A 20,131-nucleotide genomic window follows, 5' to 3' on the forward strand; every position below is an offset into this window, starting at 1 on the left:
AAGTAGTAGTTTATCAGATAGTTTCACTATTTGATTTCTCTCAATATATTGAAAAACGTATTGCTATAGCTATCATGTGGCAAAGCTGCATAAAATAACAGGCATACACTCAAATACTGTCACATGTCAGTTTATTGAGGAAATTTGATGCTAGAGGTTAATTCTATTCACTTGATTACTTTTCATTATGTCAAAGAAGACTCCAAAGTCCACAATTACTTTCCCAAATTTTATTCAGGAACATAAAAATCAAATACAAAGAAATGTTCCAGTGAATTTGAAAACTGCTCCTATTTTATTTCAAATAGTGGTGATTAAGGGTCAGAAAGTACAGTAACATGGAGGAAGGACAAAAATGGAATATGTAAAAGGCAAATATTTTTGCTAGATTCCATTTTCAAAATTTCAAATCTTTCCAACTTTTTTACTTTTTGCACCAAAAAAGAAATCAATACTTTTCATTCCACTCTTGTCAACTTTAGCCAAAGCCTTCTGAGCTGCAGTCATTTTGCTATTTTTCTGTTAATGAAAATAAGAGAAAAATTGTTATGTTACAAATGTAACATTTATAAATATTACATGCGAATCAAACCAGACCATGCATGTCTCAGGGTTCATTAAAGGAACAATCATTTGCTGCTAACATGACTCATAAGGAAGTGATTATTAAAAGCAAGTTCTGATTTCTATTCAGAACTCAGACCTACGAGACAAAATGGGTTAAAAGAGGCAGGAGACAAACCACTGCCTTCTAAGGAGTGGAACGTTAGTTTAGGGGGAATAATTCTGGAGGGTGCATTAAGTGCAATAACACAAACAATGGAACTGACACAGGCAGCAATTGTTAGAAGGAGGAATTACAGCCTTGCATTACTACATGATGAATAATTCACGCCAATTTACCATCTGATTTTATTCAGAGGCTGTATGGGAAACCAAGGACACTATTATATTGAAAAGACAACCTGTATTGCAAAGAATCTAGACTAGCTAGCTGTCTCATTTTCCCTCCAACAAAGGAATACCTTCCAAAAAGCTGACTCCAAATATACCAGCCTTGTAAATTTTTATTTATCTCTTCCTGGTCATTTTGTTTGTTTGTTTTTGCCATGCCCTAGCAGAAGGTAAATAGCAGCTGATTTTACTTTGATCCATCACAACTTGTTTAGCAGAAGCATAAAAAATAGGACTCAGCAAAGAAGAAAATAGGCTGCCACTCTTGGGAACTGTGAGACAAAGTCATTGCCAAAGCATCTTTTCAGAGCACAGTGTCTGATCACTGAAATTTTGCTTCTCACATTCTATTACTTATAATTTAGTGGTTAGTCAAAAGTGACAATCTCTTTGCAATAAGTTATCCCCTGCATTTAACTGACATTCTGGTCCAACCCCTTATCTTACTGGTGTTGTGCCCAAGGAGATACAATGGGCAGCAAGAAGAGTGGGGCAGAAATACTTCTCACAGAGAAACTCAAAAGTGCCCCTGCTTACAGAAAGCATGGAGATAACCAGCTATTTAGGCATATCTCAAGTGGGATTACCCCCTAGGTAATCATGCCTAGGTAAGTTGCATAAAAATTAAAGAATAAAATTTATTTAAAAAAAACTTTAAACTATAAGGGGAGTAAATGTTGCAGAAACCTAAGTGGAAGTTGATTTATCTTGGGATAGGCAAGGTCTCTCTAGCATAAAAATTAATGAGAAAATCATAAAGAAAAAACAATTTCTATATTTAATCTTCAGAAAAACTTAAAACTTAAAATACAACGAAATGGGTAAACACAAATTGGAAAATTATTTGTACCTTATATGTTATAAAATGTGTCACCTTAATTGAGAATACTCTTACAAACGAACAAGAAGACTATTACTATCGTACATAAAAACAGGCAAGAGACATGAACTGACAATTTGCAAAAATGCAAAGGGGCAATAAGAATTTGCAAGAACAATTAACCTTTCTAGTTAAAGAAGTATAGCCTAGCACACTCTTGCTATGAACACTGCCTTTCTTTGAGTCCTAAAAATTCTTTCTTGCTTAACATTTGCATTGTCATTCACAATTCTGAATTAATGACTTAAGTCACAGAAACACATGTTAGTAATTCTTCATGGTTAAAACTGTAAAATCGGAATCAAGCATACAGTTGTTCCTGGATGCCCTCATGCAGCCCTCCTGAGTCCAAGAGTAGGCAACCACACCTGGACACACATACCTTTTCAGTCTTCCAGTCTTTAGTATTAAACTTAGTGTAATCTTCTTTTGCTTCTACGGGGTCATCTGATAACTTTACTTTCTGCAATGTTAGAGCAGTGAAGTGGTGTCAAACATCACCTTGACACATTCATTTAAAAAGAATCAACATGGGCAATCTGGACCCACATGAGGCCAAATGGAGCAGCTGATCCTGAAAATGGCTTATTTTTTATAAGCTCTTTTACATGTTGCTGATTAGGGAACTAAGCCACACAGCCCTTCAGAGGAGCAGTTCCGGTAATGGGGGAATACAACTTGCCAAATCTCAGCCGCAGCCTCAAGGCAGTCTAGCAATATTGATCACATGCTTTGCATGAACCAGGGATGGTGACTGCTGACTTCCAGGACAGTCTAAGTGGGTGAACGTAGGTACAGAAGGAAAGACAAGAATTTCCTTTACGGGGGACTGGTGTCCAGCCAGAACTCCCACTTTATTTACTTCCTGGGCTGGTATAATGTCCATTTAGGAACATAGCTTATTATCATAGCTTATTATAACTTCATGTTGTTAACTTCCTTTCAATTTAATCATCTCATTTTACCCAAACACGAAGAACCTTGCAAAGCAAGCAGCCAGCAAGAGAATGAAGCACAGAGAGCTTAAACAAATAGCTCAAGGCCACTTAGTAGGGGACTTGGGATCAGATCTCAATTTCTGTACAAGTGCTGTTTCCATTGGGCCCAATGCAACTAAGTCAATCTGTGTTTTGTTTTTGTTTTTGTTTTTTATGCCTACAACACCCAGCTTCCTAGGTGGTCTCCCATCCAATTACTATCCAGGCCCGACCCTGCTTAGCTTTGGAGATCAGATAGGATCTGGTATGTTCAGACTAAAGTCAACCTTTACTCATGTTTTTACCTGTCACATGAGCATTTTACACAGATAAACGTGAGAATCTTGTCGAGTTAGACTGCAGCTTTCATGCCACATTATAGAAGGAACTGTGTCACATTTATTATGTAAAAGGCACACAGCAGGGCAGATAAATTTTGATGTTTAACATGGAGCACTGACTACAAAGTAATCGCAACTCAGAATTTTATAGATCTTTAAGCTCTTTATGGAGACACCAGGTTGACAAGACCCAACATGGATTCACCTTGGAAAACACAGATTTGTTCCCAGCTTGACTCTTCACACCCCAGCTTTTGCTAAACAAAGAACTAGTAGTTAGTGCTAAAAGATGCCACAGCACATGCATAACACGGGATAAAACAACATGTCTTGAAAATTCTTCACTGTGACAAACAGAAGGGCATCTGGGAAAACATCGCATAATGGGGCAAAACCTTCTCTTAGCCACATAGCAACCTCTAGCAAACAAATCTTCAAAAGAAAAAGACTAGTTTATCATGTATGAACTACCTACCAGCAAAGTGAACATAGGCGTATGAGCAACTTTCTTAATACGTGTTTCTACTAAAATTAAGATAATAAAGGGTATGTAGGTGATGCATACTTTTAATAGGAAAGGATTTTTAACTAGGAGAGTAGAACTCACAGGTAATAATGATGAAGGCTATAATAGTTTCACATTGCAAGAAGCTTAAAAGTTATAAAGGTGTCTGCTTTCCTCCTCCACTGCATAAGGTTCTAATATAGATGTCATCATCAATACTTAGGCATGTTCACTTTTCACTGATAAGTCAAATAAAAAAATATTCATGGTAAGAACACAGGATGAAAGCTGCTTCCTTTTCAATATCAAATGTTGAATAAGATGACTGACTTGTTCAGGTGCTTTAAAGGCCCACTATCAAACAAGATGCCAGTTATAAGTACTTATAAAAAAGAAAATGATTGTGGCAGCCTTTGCACATAACTAGTTTTCATGTTATTTCCAGCACACTGTTGAATATGTTGGAAAAAAACATAATTGTTATACTTACTTAAAGTTTTATTATTTAAAAGACTGAATCACTGTGGATTTGGGGAAATGTTTCAGAAGAAATAGAAAAGTGGTTTGGAAAGACAATAACAAAGGACATGACAAATGGGTACAGTTCTGGAAAGAAAGAGCAAATGGCCGAGTACCACAGTGAAGACGGACTGGTCTTATCATTTTTGCAAATGATTTGCAAGAAGAAACCAGGAATATCTCCAAATCCACTGATTACATTCAGCTCTGCTAGCTGACAGTGATAAATTCAAAAGATGGAAGGGGCTGAGGGTTGGAAGCTGAGTTTCAACACAGGCAAACATATGATAGTAAGAAAATAATGCAAAACATATTAAGGATGACAGGCTCTGTGCTATTGATTACAACACAGATACAAAGATACCTAATAGCCAGTGGAACATATTTCCTGAAAACAAGCAACTATAATTATTGTAAAAATCAATCAAATCCTGGACACAGAAAGGAAAGCTGGCAGCAGACATTACCCTATGCTTGTTTAAACTATGGTGTATCCTCCAGCGCAGTTCGCAATATGTACACTGGAGCTCCAGGAAGACACAATAGAGCAGGAGACCTTGAAAAGCAACTAAAATAATCCAGGAGGTAAGGCTGAGATTTAGGAGAAAAAAGATTCCAAGATCTAAATCAGGGCTTGACAAACTACTGTCCATGGGCCAAATCCAGCTGGCCTCCTGCTTTTATGAAAGAAGTTTTACTGGGACACAGCCACGCTGGTCCGTTTACGAATTGTTTGCGGCTGTCTCTGCACTGCAATGGCAGAGTTGGGTAGCTGTGACAGAGACCATCTGCTTCTCGAAGCCTGAGTATTTACTATCTGGCCTTTACAGAACAAGTTTGCTGACCCCTGATCTAAATCATAAATGATGAAATCACAAAGAACTTAAATTTTGGAAATTAAAATAAGAAAATAGAAAACTGGGTCCGAGAAGAATAAACTATGAAACCCATTCCCCCAGATGGAATGAAAGGCGAAAATCTTCAAGAATTGATTTAGATCCATTTGTTAATGATCTCTAAGTTACCAAGGAAGACAGATGTTGGAGAGAAAAAAAAAAAAAAAACGTGCTTAGTTTTTGGAGGGAGAGAAATAAGAAAAAAACAAATATGCCTATTTTCTTAGTTATAGCATGTCCCCTTGTGCTACTGTCAGAGACAGTGGACTAATGGATTGGAAGAAGTGTGAGTCTGACCCTAGACCTTACAGCAGCAACTGACTTCTGCGCAGTGCTATTCCTCCAGAGAGTAAAAGATGAACCTCCTTTGACAATCAGTTGAAAATGGCCAACAACTCATACTGATGTGCTGTAAATTTTCCATCCTTTTCTAAAAGTCAAAGTAATAAGTGTTTTTGGAGCTACCATGACTTCCAAACAGGACATGATACAAAAAAGTCCTGAGCATGTTGACCACCTGGAAGGTAGAGGGAAAGGAAAGTTGTTTAAACATCCACAATGTGTCCACTTCACGTTTTCAAGGCATCTGTTATTTTGCTAGTGGAAGAATGACCTCACTGACAGGCAGGTGTTTACTTCCCTGGCTGAGGTCAGGCCTGGACAGTATGCCATCAGGTGTGGTTTAGGACTGACTTCTCTACCCTCCCCATCTGGGAGACAAACCCAATCTGCAGTCCATGGTGCAGAGGTGCTGTGGGTGGCAGTTTGAGAACATCTGGAAGAGGCAAAGCCTTTCCACTCCCAGATACTGACTGCACACACATTGCACTGATCACTTCAAATGCAGAAAAAAAGCATTGGTCATCCTTGCTCAAAGGATTCTTTGTATTACAAAAATCATGCTTTGTGCATCTTTGTACTAGTGACAATCAGATTTGGCAAAAGGAATTTTAGTTATATATAAAGTATTCCTGGTGATTAATAAAGTTGATTATAGGATTTGGCTAACTCAGGAATATTAGTTATAAATATTACATATCTATAATATTTCTATAAAGGTATCTGGCTAAAACCAACTATTATTGACAGTATTTTATTATTCAGGTAAAATCTACACAAATAAAAAATACTGATGGCAATCTTTATTCCACATTAACATCACTCCATGAAAGGTGGATTAAACGTGTTTTAAAATACACAATAAAATGAACTTATGTGGTAAAAGTATAACATTTTTCCAGGTTCCCCAAGATACCTTAGTCACAGCTTCTTACCTTTGATGGAGGATTTGGCAATGAAGCTGAAGTTTCTGGAAGCCTAAGAAATAAAAATAAGAATCACAATCATGGTTTTTCATAGACAAGCCAACAAAAAGACTGGGCCAACTTGAGATTTAGTAAGTCCTACTCTCTTCTGATAGCTTCATTTCCATATATTTCATTGTGTAATCACCTCAGAGTAAAGAATGCAACTTCTATAAATGAATAAATCTTTGTTTCATTACTCAATTTCTTGTACTGAAATTGTTTGAACTAAAAAAAAATAAAATTAGAACTCTTTTGTTGAAATGGAATTGCTTTTCCTCAGCCTTTACAAATTTGTGTTTTGGCATTGTAGTAGTTTTTTTTTTTTTTTTTACCAATGATGAATCTAGCATATATTTAAGTTAAAATTATTTTAACTGTTGACAAAAAGACACACAAAATTTATCTTTCTTCCATTAAAGAAGTTTAATTGACATAGCTTTCTCCCCAAATATTTAACCAAAATATAAAATTTCAGTGTAAAAAAAAGAATCTAAAAAAAAAAAAAAAGGAATATGAAGACATAAGGTTTCTATCTAGATAATAAGTCATGACTAAAAATCCAGAGAAATATTAAACAGAGGGCATGGTTATCAATTTAAAGCAGGCTTTCAACATACTTTAACCACTATAGAAACCAGTTTCTACTAATTGTTTTTTTATTAAAGTAGGACCTATGCAATTGCTAAAAACAGCAATACTATCTATTAAAAACTTATTTTATCTTCATGTATCAGAGGAAGAAGCTATTATAAGGATCTGGAAAAGCTATTAAACCACTACACACATAAAATCTTAATAGTTACTAAAATTAAAAATATATATATTTTTTTCACCCTAAGGTAAAGTCTTTTCTTTATATTAAATATCTTTATGAAGGAAGAAATGCAAATCAAGTCATTCTTAAACCCTCTTCTGCCCTCAAAGATACAGATTGTGTTTCAAGTGCTGGGTGTAATAAAGGTACTTAATGTACATCTAATAACAGTGAAAATGGTACAAAACTTTTAAATGTAACTTTCAAAAATATTCTATATGTCATTTACTCTTTCTTCCCACCTTTATTTCTATTAAAATGATCACAAAGAACGAAATCTGTTAAGTCTAACTGGGAATATAATTTTAACATAGTTTACCATCTCAAATCATACCAATCAATAGTTCTAGTCCTAACATGAGTTCCTACAATCAGTATCTACTAAATTAATTCATTTCAATCAATGGATGTCCATTAAAAAAAATCACCTCCAAACCAGAGTCTATGACATAACTCAAGAATAATCTCTTATCAGAAACAGTGAAGTGATAAGCCATAAAGAAACCCTAATGCTGAAAAACCTAGATGCAAAAAGGTGCTTCTTAATTATGACTGAAGATAAACAATACTTACTTTAAATATTTAGATAAGTCATCACTTAATTCTTTAGGGATGTAGTCAGATATCAGACCATGGGCATAACGAATATAATCCTCTGAAAGAAATAGAATAGAGAATACAAGAGAAAAATTAGTAATAATTATGGTCACTTTAAAATCAGATTCTGCCTCTATCTGGCCTTAAGAGACTACTTAAGCTCCTAGCCTCTTATCTCATTTGTAAAATAAGGATGCTAATAACCACTCGTCAGAGTAGTAAGGTGATGTGATGGATGAGATAGGATATAAGATGATATCAAATATAATGAGATAATACAAGTACAACCCAGTGGATGCCCACTAAATGACAGTTAAAATGAAAATTCAGGGTTGTTTTCTTAGTTTAGGCTCTTGAATATACATAAAGTTCAAAAATCAGTTGTAACAATATAAAATATTCATGTCCTTTTGAAAGACTAATTGTTTCTAGGTCTGTTTCACTATAGAATAAATCTAATCGTTGAACAATGAGTATGCTTATTTAAGAGAAATAATGTCTGTTAAGTACTTGCTTTATAAGAATTCTGAACATTATATACACTCCCAAACTATTAAAATGTTTTAAAAAATGTAAAAAGCTAACTCAACCGAGTGTATTATCGTTAATTCCAAAGCATCTGGATCCTCAGTACTAAAATGAGTACTCATTAAATACAGTTACATAAGACAATAAAATCTGTTTTAAAGCCCTGTTCCTTAATTCAGTATTTTATGTAGAATACTAGAGGATAACCAAACTTAATCATAAGATGGAATAATCACACAGAGATATAAACTATCAAAAGCAATATATTAGGTTTGTTGCCGGGATATTCATTTGCTTCTTTTTTTCCTTTCCCTTCTGCTGTCAGGTAAAGATAACAATTTGTCTCAGTATTAGTTAGATAGTGACTACTGCCTGGACTGCCTGATCTCAAAGTCTTCAGTCAGATTTTCACTGCCAATGAACTGAAAGTTATCACCTAACTCTTCTCAAAATGTGCTCATGGTTCTGGGCTATCCAATAAGTCATGAATAGACAAAATGATTTTAAGAATGTCAGCATATCATCTGTTTGTTTCTTCTGGCAGCGTATTGAGCTAAAGATGGAAAAAAAGGAACTAGCATAAAGAATATAGAGCTTACTTTATGGCTGGGAACCTAAATGGCAATATACCCAAAACCCAAAACATTAAAACCAGAGATTGGTAAAAACACTGGACTCGGAGCAGAAGACCTGACCTACTGGCAAGGATGGATGACACTGGATAAGTCCTCTACTTCTGAGACCAGTTTTTCATTTTTAAATTGAGAAGATCTGTCTAAATAACGTCCAAATACCTTCTCCTACTTAAAAAAAAAAATCTATGGTTTTATTCATCCATCCATCCATCCATCCATCCATCCATCCATCCATCCATCCGACTCAAATCCCTCTCTTTTTCGTTAAAGCCAACCAAAGCCCGTGACAGCTGGTAAACTCGGTATGGTGAGGGGGCTGTCCACCACTCCCGGGGTGGCTGCAATCAGCCATCATCTATCTGTCTGTGTAAGGTGTTCTAGGTATATTTCTGAAAATCAAAAACTGCCTCAATTACCATCAACCTCAAACAGGCCACTCTTCTTCATTTTTATTTTTTTAATGAATAAAGCCAGATGTTTCAGAACAGTAAACCCCAAATTGGAGTTTAAAGTCAGAATAATTTCTGTTCTACCATTTGAGAATGTTATTTGCATTATATAGCTGTTTCTCTCTCCCTTTCTCTCTCTCTCTCTCTCTCTCTCTCTCTCTCTCTCTCTCTTTCTCTCTCTCTCTCTCTCTGTATATACATACACATATAGTATATTACACTGGCAAAAGAAAAAGAATGTACCTTAAGAATCTAAAAGAATAAAAAATTGCCAAGTGAAGCAATTTTCATCTAAAATTGAAATACTGAGCCCTGTGGTAAGACATATGCTTCTTAAGAGAAAGATGCAGCAGATCAGCTCACTGGGCGCCCTGTGCCTTAGGCACAGCACAAGAAGGTTGAGTGTGGGCTAAAGAGTCAGACCGATTCTATTAATAGCTCATATACTAGTGATATGACTTTAGACACAGCTTGAAGAATTTCATCACAAAATGGGACTACCTGGGGTCAGACAAGATGACATGCACACACTGGAAACTTATTAAAAGGCTTAGCACACGATACACCCTCAACAAATGAAAGCCAGAGTTGTTAGGGTTGTTATTATTATTAGTACAAAATAAATATTTGCTGAATATATGATTTAAGTATCGATTAGTGACAGAAGCGATCTATAGTAGAAATATTACCTGTTTCTGAAATAAAATGCACACCTGGCACAAGATCTATGAGAACACATTGGCAAGGATGTGAAGCTTCTAAGATGTTAAGATTTTAAAATCATAAGATAGGCATTTATACATGCACAGCCTATTCACAACAAAAATCATTTCCGATGAAACAATGTACTTACCTTCCTTGTGACTGGAAACCTGATGACCGCAGAAAAATGCAGCAGACTGTACCCGGGCACCAACATTTATGTTATTGGTTTTCAATGCTGCCATAGTCTGATTAACCTATGAAGTAACCAAAAGGGAATATCAGGTTATTCTGAACTAACTCTAGAAATCCACAGCTTTCCAGATAGTCTTCAACCCATTTCAGATGCAGGAAGAATTACTTCTTCAGCAGATATCAGAAGCTGAGAGATGGCAGCACATTTGGAGGAAGGCTGAGCAGCAGCCATAGCATTTTGGGATGACTTCAATCCCTGGACTTCGTAAGGGCTACACAATATGAGAGCACTGACTCTGGAATCAGGTGCTTGGGTTTGCTGTGACCAGGTGCTTGCGACTTAACTTCTCTGTGAAATGGGGGTAAAAATAGGACCTACCTCATAGGGTTGTTATGAGGATTAAATGGATGAATATATGTCAGGCTCTCAGAACAGAACCTGGAGCAAAGTTTATATGTAATAATTTTCTAAACAAAATAAATAATGTAAATTTCCCACTTCCTAGGAATTTAAGAAAGGAAACACAATCAATCAATATAAATTTGACTCTGCTGTTCATGTCATTATCACTTGCTAAGAGCAAAAACTAAGTGCCAAGACTGTCAAGCACTCATTACTCACCTAGACCACCACTGAGACAGATGGAAAGCAAAACATGGGGCACTTTTACAGTCTTTTCACTACTCTGCACAGTAGGTGCCTGATTAATTCTACAAGGTTCATTTCCGTTCCCAGGCTCCTAATGTGCCCGGTAATGTATGACGCACAAACATTTTTCACAAGGTGGAACACAGAAGATAAAACAAGAAAATCTTAGGAATCAGTACAGTAACTACTGGAATTCGCCAACTTGCAAAAACTTTGTCAGCAATAGATTTGCTCTGGTGAGGTTCTTAATCAGCGTGAAAGTACACTACATCCTTAGACCAATGGTTGTCAAAGTATTTCTCTTTTTAGCCACAACTCACAGTAAGAAATACATAAAAAACCCAATACTCAAAACAAATATATATGTTTCATAGAGCCAGACTTACCCTTACTCTGTTAAAGTTTAATACATTCTATCCTATCCTGTCCCATCCCACCCCTCCCCATTGCATTCCAAGAAAAGATATTGGTTGTGACTTACTAAATCAATTTGAAAGCATTGCTCCAGACCTTATATGAGGTCTAATTCCTAGGTACTAAAGTACAGGGTGTGCCTGGAAGGTAATCCCTCTTCAGCACCCAGACGCAGAGTGGGATACACTTCCTTTAAGCTTGAAATCCAGTCTGTCTCAGGGCCCTCCCTGCTTGGCTGTGTGGGAGCAACATCAACCTCTAAGACACCTGCAGGATGAACGTCAGGCCTGGTATTATCTGGCTTACAAGACTCAAAAATATACCAACAAAGAGCAAGAACTTCTTTCGTTCAGTGTGAAGGATCACAGGGAAATGGAAATACAAGTCAAAGGAAAACATCGCGCTAACTCCAGAGACACGTGAGAAAGAAAGAATGAAAAGTAAAGGATTTCTTCTCATATTGGATATCCTTATACAGTTTTCCACTCTTAGCTGGAAATACAAAATAGTCTTTGGATTACAACTTAGCACATTCCTTAAAGATTTTTTAAAAAGAGCACTGAATTTTTTCTGCCATAGGCACTGGAGAGGTACTATACCTTTTTTTCCAGCCACTTTAATGTCTTCTCTTTGCTGTACTTATAGTATTTCCTTTTGCCTATTTCTGTATTAAATTAAAAGAAAAAAAAATACTGAGCACAGTGGATTGAACAAAAATAAAACTCATAAGATTATAAAAAATATAAAATATTTCATAGTAGTTTATATTTTTGAAAATTTAATTTACAAACCTGACAGCATATTTGAGATATTAAAAATAAATTCCAAAACAGAATTTGAGTACCTTAGGTTTCATCCAGCCATTAAATTAGTGAGAATTTAAGAAAATCATCAAATTATACAAACAAATCTGTAGAAAAGGTCATTTTTAAAACAGAAAATGAACAAGCTAAGCAAACTTCATTTTTCTGAATAATTTTAAGCTCACCTCAATGTTTTCAATGAAAGACTTTTTTTCTAAAAGAAAAATGGAAATACCAAAAAATAAAATTGAAACTAAATGCAGATGCCTGTGAACTTTCTTATCCATACCAAAAAAAAATCATGTTATCTACTCAGTACTGTCCCAGTGGGATTCATGAAGAAAGAAGAAAATCTCTCTCTTTCACTGTATTACAACATAAGCACTGCTATTTCAGGGCAATTTAGATTTATGATAGGCTCAACCTGGCCCTTTTATAGGGATAAACGTTTCACATCTTATAAATTACACTTGCTGTTCTCACAATCCACCTAGCATTATCTACTATGTCATCATTTCCTCGGTAACACTTCATTCATGGGGGTTCTTGGTTTCAAGAAACCAATCAGTGGAGGCAGCACTTCCACTCCCAGCCTCTGTCTCTACACAGAAGTTATCCTGGGACCACCAGAAATCCTAAGGCCAGGTGCGTGTGAGTCTGTGGGAGTCATCCTAGGGTTCTATAAAATGATGTTTTCTCTCTTTCCTCTGTAATCATGGTAGGAAATGCAAACTGCTTGTCCAGGGATTGTTTTCTGCAGCCCATTAAATTGCTTCAGTTCCATGAACTGGTTAATAGGGGAGGGCCTGGCAGGTCTCTGGCCTTAGCTCCTGTGCATTTCCTCCCCATTTCAGCATATGGTTATCAGCATTGTGGGCAATAGGAGGCGGGAGGGAGTGGGGGCCAGACCTTTGCACCCTCTCCTCAGGACCTGTCACTGGAATAACAAAAGAGGGACGGTTGCAAGTGGCAACCTGTCAGAAGTCTGAGGATTCTCTGGTACAAGATCTGCTCTCCGAGAGACAAGCCTGCTGGGACCAACGGCTAGCTGCGGAGCCACGGCTGAAGAGGTGGGCCTGACTTCCTCGGAGATGATGTCCCATCCCACAGACATTAGGGGAATTACAAGAGCATGCAGCAATCACTCAGTAGTAAATGCACGCTGTTGAACAGATTTTAAAACTGCTGTTCATTGCCTGAAACAAATAATCTCCAAGAAACTTCAGTGCTCAGGTCTCGCCTAAGAAATCTTACGACAACTATGATACTCACTTCCTTCTTCTTCTACCTCCAAATTCCTCGGAAGAACATCTACAATCTGCCATGGTTCCTTCCTCTCTCCCACTCCCGAACCCCCTGCAGGCTACTCCTTTCCCTTTTGAAAATGCTCTTGCAGAAGTGAAGACCACAGGCTCTGAGCCACTTTCTGGGCTTCTACACATGCAGCGCATACTATCACCTTGAGAAGTCGCCTATTAAATGAGATGATCCATACAAATCTGAGAGTACACCTGACACATAATGAATACTTAATATTAGTTAAGAACAAATGAGAATTGACAACCTGTTAATGACAATAGCATCAGAAACTAATGTACCTTCAGGTCTTATACACATTTTCTTACTGAATGCTCAGAATGAATTGTCAATGAATACCATTATTTGTCCCATCGTAAAGGACTAGGTTTGAGTGAAGCACGATAAACTGTCCAAAGTCACGGAGCTAGTGAGCAGGAGCATCAGGATTCCTTTTCAAGCTGACAGCAAAGCTGTGGATCTGATGTTCATTTTACCAAGATCAACTAGCTCTTCTCCTGCTTCAGTACTTCTTACCCTGGTTCATTCTCCATGGTTTTATAAAATTTTTCTCTCATTTGTTTTGTATCTCTGATGACCTTTACTCTGATTTTTTTCTAGTTCCACTTCCTCCTCCTTTGAAGTCAACTATACCTTTTTCCTGGAGTGGCTTCATCCTGTCTCAACAACTAAACAAACCCAACCAGGAAGCTCACCTCCCTGAGCTGAGGCTGTGTGCCTAAAACCAAACTGTTCACTTTCCTCCCGAATCACCCTCTTGGGCAACGAGGCTCAAATCTCAGGGCCATTATCCACTCCTGCCTTACTTTCCACATTCCATCACTGGATTCCATGGAAGATGGAAAAGAGCCAACAGTATGGACACCCCACATGTTGTTTAGCTGCTCACCTATCAAAGGACATCGAGATTGTTTCCAGTTTTTAGCTATTTTGAAAGAGCTGCTATGAAATCAAAACGCTGCTCTGAACATTCTTGTATAAGTCTTTGCATGGACCTATGTTTTCATAAGTCTTGGGGAAAATAGCTAGAATTACTGAGTCATAAGAAGTTGCCTGGTTATACCATTTTATACTTATACCACCCAGGTGGAGAGTTTCAGGTGCTCCACAGCTCACCGTCAGTCTTTTTTTGTTTTAGACACTCTGGGGGATATTAATGACACTTTCTTGTGGTTTTAAGATACATTTCCCTAGTGACTAATGGTATTGAATATCTTTTCATGAGCCTATGGGCTATTCATATTCTTTTCTGAAATGACTACTCAAACTATTTGCTGATAGTACTGTGTTAAAAAAAGTTCTTTATAATAAAATACCTAGGAATAAATCTAATAAAACATGTGAAAGACCGATATAATGAAAACTATAAGACCCTGTTAAAAGAAATCGAAGAAGATACAAAGAAATGGAAAGATATTCTTTGTTCTTAGATTGGAAGAATCAACATAGTTAAAATGACCACATTGTCTACAGCATTATACAGATTTAATGCAATCCTCAACAAAATCCCATGGGCATTTTTTAAAGAAATGTAACAAAGAAATCATTGGATTTGTATGGAAGTACAAAAGACCCTGAATTGCCAAAGCCATCCTGAGAAAAAAGAACAATGCTGGAGGCATCACTCTGCCTGACTTCAAATTATACTACAAAGCGATGGTAATCAAAATGGCATGGTATTGGCAGAAAAACAGATATATGGACCAATGCAACAGAATCAAGAGTCCAGAAATAAACCCATATTTATATGGGCAAATAATTTTCGACAAAAAAAGCAGTGGAGAAAGGAAAGCCTTTTCAATAAATCGTGCTGGAAAAACCAGAAAGCCACTTGCAAAAGAATGAAACTAAACTGTTGTTTATCACCACACACCAGAATTAACTGAACATGGATTAAGGACCTGAATATAAGGCTGAACTCAATAAAATGAATAGAAGAAAACATACAACTAAACTCAAGGACCTTGGACTTAAAGAGGATTTTATGATTTTGACCTCAAAGGCAAGGAAAGTAAAAGCAAAAATAAATGAATGGGACTACATCAAACTAAAAAGCTTTTGCTCAGCAAAAGAAACCATCAACAAGGTAAAGAGACAACCATCCAAATAGGAAAATATATTTGCAAGTAATGCTTCCAATAAGGGCCTAATATCCAAAATATACAAAGAACGCATATAACTCAATAACAACAAAAAACAAAGGGAAGGAAGAGGTAGATGGGAGTGGGGTGGGGAATTTAAATCATTTCTTCAATTAAAAAAGAGTTCTTTACATATTTAAAATACATATCTTTTATTAGATATATACTATGTTAACAATTTTTCTACTTGTGGCTTATCTTTTTTCTTAGTGATATCTTTCAAAAATCAGAAGCTATTAATTTTGATGAAAAATAGCTCATAATTTTTTTATAGTTAGTGGTTTTTGTGACCTAAGAAATCTGTCTATCCCTAAGGTCACAAAGATTTTCTTTTGGAAATTTAATGGTTATTTTTGCATTTAAGTTAGCAATCTATTTTGAGTTAATTTGTCTATATGACAGTGAGGTGAGGGCCAAGACTGTTTTTCATATGGAGATCCAATTTTTCCAGGTTATTTGTTGAAAAACTATCCTTTCTCCCATTGACACCATTAAAAAAATCAATTGACTCTTTAAGTGTGGGTCTACTTCTGGATTCTCTATAATTAAATCTATAGATCGGCTTGGAGAGAATGGACATCTTAACAATTTTGAGTCTTCTAATTCATGAATATAGTATATTTCTCCATTTATTTAGTTCTTCTTTAATTTCTCTCAGCAATGTTTTGTAATGTTCCGTATACTGGTCTTCCACATATTGTGTTACATTTATCCCTGGAACTTACGGTTTTTGATAATATTATAAATTGTATGTTTTTATTCAATTGTCTGATTAATCACTGCTAATATACAGAAATACAAATGATTAATGCATATTATTGATCTTGTATTCCGAGTCCTTGTTTATTAGTTCTAGTGATTTTTCTATAGACTTTTTGAGCTTTTTATATTCATAACCATATTGTTTGAGTAGTTTCTCTATTTACTTTCCAATCTGTACACCCTTTACCTTTTTCTTGTCTTATTGAGACTGTTAGGGCTTCCACTATAATGATGAATAGAAGTGGTCAGAGAGGACACTTTGTACCTAATTGTAGGGGAAAATGTGTTCAGTCTTTTACAGTGAAGTATGATGTTATCTCAGGTTATGTCACAGATGCCCTTTACCAGACTGAGGAACTCACTTCTATTTCTAATCTGCTGAGAATTTATATTATAACTGAACTTTGTCAAATGCTTTTTCTGCATCTATTGAGATTATCATATAATTTTTCCTTTGTAATGTGCAAATATGGTTAATTATACTGATTGTCTAATGTTCAACCAACTTTGCATTGCTGAAATAAACTACTTAGCTATAATGTATTACCCTTATTATATATTTGATTTGCTAATATTTTGTTTAAAAAATAATTTCAATCTATTATCACAAGGGATAATAGATTGGCTTAGTTTTCTTTTTGCAATAATTTTGATTTTGGTATTGAGGTAATTCTGGCTTCAGAAAATTAGTTGGAAAATATTCCTTCTGCATCTAATTTCTGAAAGAGTTTGAGGATAATTATTATTATTATTATTGAGTATTATTTCTTCCTTAAAATATGACAGAATTTACAAGTGAAGCCTGCTGGGCCTGGAGTTCTTTTTCTAGGAAGTTTCTTAATTATAAATTTATTTTTAATTAAACATTCCTTGGACGAGATGATCATTAAGAAATATCCAACTTAACTAGCCCAGAATGCTACACAAGGACCAAGTGCATAAACTAATGCTTAACTTTAAAATTTACAAGTTTTTATAAGCAAGGAGGTTTAAAATATTGTGAAGGCCACAAATTACCCACAATTATGAAAAATACCATAATATGTTTGTTCACGTCCTAAATTTAATGTTTGTGAGTTAGTGAGTTAGATAAAATGCACATATGCTGGAAATGTTTCTTTCCCTAATGTGTCTAGTGCCTATAAAACTGGTCTCAAACATCTGAAAAGACTGGGTTTACAAAATAAGGATGGAATAAAAAGTAGGTCTACAATTAAATAACATGTTCAGCAATTGGGTAATCAGTTCACAAACTTGGATTTCCCTGATGTATTGCTGAACAAACTGCCTAGAGCACATTTTCACATCTACTTTCTCAATGTTTTCCACAACTGAGAAACTCATATGGTCTCTTTTTTCCCCTGCCTCCTGGGGATAGAAACTTGGCAACTATACTCGGGGTACTGTAATCAGGTATGTTTTCCTGGCCCTTCCTATTGATCACATTGGACAGCGCAGAGCAGCTTTTGCTTGCAATATGAACCAGAGTTATACTCTAGATGAGGTCCACAACACTTTATTAGCCCTCTCCCCTGTCATCCTTCCACTGAATGTGAGCTTCTTTGGCAAGAAACATGCTGAGCCCTAGAGCTAGCAAACAGAGACACCATTTTTGTCACTAATAAAGCAAGCATTGCGAAGGTCACCACCATCATCACACAGGACACAAACAACTGTGGCTGGATTTATTTGGCAGGGAGAGGCAAGGGGGGATGGTTTTCATAAATGTAGCAGGCTTAACCAGATCTTTAATGCCAGAGACTTGAGACAGCATCTGGAGTCTAATATCAAAATAGTTGGCTGGGGAATTGGAGTATTTCAGGTTTTACTCTATCTGCACAGTGCCTGTGGGGAGGATAGAAGTTAAAAAACATCAGTTTCTTTATTTTTGCTCACTGTCATAGACATTATCTGACCACTCTTTAGTCTTCTTTGTTTCTTATGTCAAAATACTAGCAATAAAATACAGAGAATGGAACCAAACACTAACTTATAAATGAACAATAAATCAAAATCAAATAAGCAGCCAGCACCCAAGGCAATCACTGAAACGGGATAATACAGTGCCTTGAAAACTGAAAGCACATTGCCAGGATTAGAAAAACGGCCCTTTCCTTCAGCTATTTAAGTTCTTTCTGTCTCCTTTCTGTCTCTTTTTGCTTCACAAAGGGAAATTATTAAAAGGTGATATGTAAGATCTTTCTTTTTTAAGTTTCTATTTTTACATGAGACGACCCCCAAAACCTCTCACAGAGCAGCTGGAAGTGCTGCGCAGCGAAAGAGGGAGGGAGAGCTGCTGTTAGGAGCATGGGCTCACGTCTTGATTCTACCACGTCAAGTTCTATGATATTCGTCAGCTTAAACTCTTTAAGCCTCGGTTTCCTCACTTGTAAAGATACATGTTGTAACCATGATAAAAGGGAACTGCTGCAAAGATTCAACAGTGTATGCTAAACAATAAGTATAGAATTGGTATAGAATAATTTCTCAATACATGGAAGATATTTTTATTACCTGATTATCCCTGTTTTCCTATTTAAACCACTTGAATATGAAGTAATAAATGAGCCATCAAAAAAATGTGTATTATTTACTTACCATGTACCTAAGATTTAAACATCAGCAAATAATTTAAAAATTTCTAATTTAGAAGCCTCAATAGTACTAACAGTTATTGAGAACTTACTATATAGCTAGCACTCTCTGGACACTGATTTACTCATATTATTTCATTTAATTCCTGAAGCATCTCTTTGTGGTAGATACTAGATATTATTAACTGTAACATTTAAATAATGTTCAAATGTTGGTCATTCAGAAATCTCAACACTTTAAAGCTAACAGAATAAAAGTTTTATTTTATGATTTAAACAACTTTGCACAGTACTAATTATAATATAATATATGAAATACAGGGGATACTCTCAGCCCATCAAACTCTTCATCTTACAGATAAAGAATGCTGAAAACTTTGAATAATTTGTTTAAAACTATATAACAAATACATTTTCAACTTTTCTTGAAGGCCATATGATCCTGAGATCCGATTACCAGATTGTTCTGAAAGAAAATCTTTCCCTCAAGAGTTATGAAGTAAATGTAACAAAATATTAATGTCTGTTGATTACTGGGTTTGGGTACAAATAATATTTGTAGTTTTTTCCTGAGTTTTTTTTCTGTACCTTTGAACTTTTTAATTAAAAAGAAAATGCTTAATCTGCCCACATACTTCTATTTTCAGAAAAGATATACAATCAACTTTTATCTAAACCAGGTTTTTAAAAACTCTAGCCTCAAATTTTTCTTTCCTTCTTTTTTAATGACAGTAAGGCAAAGCACAAAGTAATTCAGGTTAAATTTCACACATTAAAAGATGTATGCAATTCTCTAGAAATCTTGACAGTTTTCTTCATAATCAAATTCTTACCCTAATGAACTACAGTCTGTAAATCTTAAAATAATGGACCATTAAAACAAAATCAAAACAAGAAAGAAAAAAAGAGATAATGAGATCTTCATGCTTCATCCTCAAAAAAGCTTTTTCATCGAAATACTCGTAAGCGATTCCACATTACCTGTGCTTCACCTCTTAACTCAGAACAAATATGTAAAATATTTATTACATTTATGTGAGTTCTGTATACAAGGACAGCACAGTGAGATAGACATTTTTTCCATGAAGCACCAAGGGGCAATGCACAGTATGTTCGTTATTTAGAGCTAGTCAAACAAGGTAAGCACTTCTA

The 20,131-nt window shown here is 35.7% G+C and overlaps 1 protein-coding gene across 5 annotated transcripts in view; it reads right to left on the bottom strand.

The window, feature by feature from the left end:
* RNASEH2B (ribonuclease H2 subunit B) overlaps positions 1–20,131 on the bottom strand; it is a 59,950-nt gene that overhangs the window by 8,178 nt on the left and 31,641 nt on the right. For 4 of the 5 annotated variants that reach the window (XM_016143088.2, XM_016143087.2, XM_036228530.1 and 1 more), the window contains 6 exons: positions 11,962–12,026; positions 10,256–10,361; positions 7,767–7,848; positions 6,347–6,389; positions 2,217–2,297; positions 216–519 (listed from right to left, as the gene is read on the bottom strand). In XM_016143088.2, the coding sequence (XP_015998574.1) occupies positions 406–519; positions 2,217–2,297; positions 6,347–6,389; positions 7,767–7,848; positions 10,256–10,361; positions 11,962–12,026 (491 nt within the window). In that variant the 3' untranslated portion in view covers positions 216–405. Of the gene's footprint in view, positions 1–215; positions 520–2,216; positions 2,298–6,346; positions 6,390–7,766; positions 7,849–10,255; positions 10,362–11,961; positions 12,027–20,131 lie in introns of those variants that run through there. The other variant, XM_016143086.2, reaches the window with a different exon arrangement.

Source organism: Rousettus aegyptiacus, unplaced genomic scaffold (assembly GCF_014176215.1).
Source record: "Rousettus aegyptiacus isolate mRouAeg1 unplaced genomic scaffold, mRouAeg1.p scaffold_m13_p_11, whole genome shotgun sequence".
Lineage (NCBI taxonomy): Eukaryota > Metazoa > Chordata > Mammalia > Chiroptera > Pteropodidae > Rousettus > Rousettus aegyptiacus.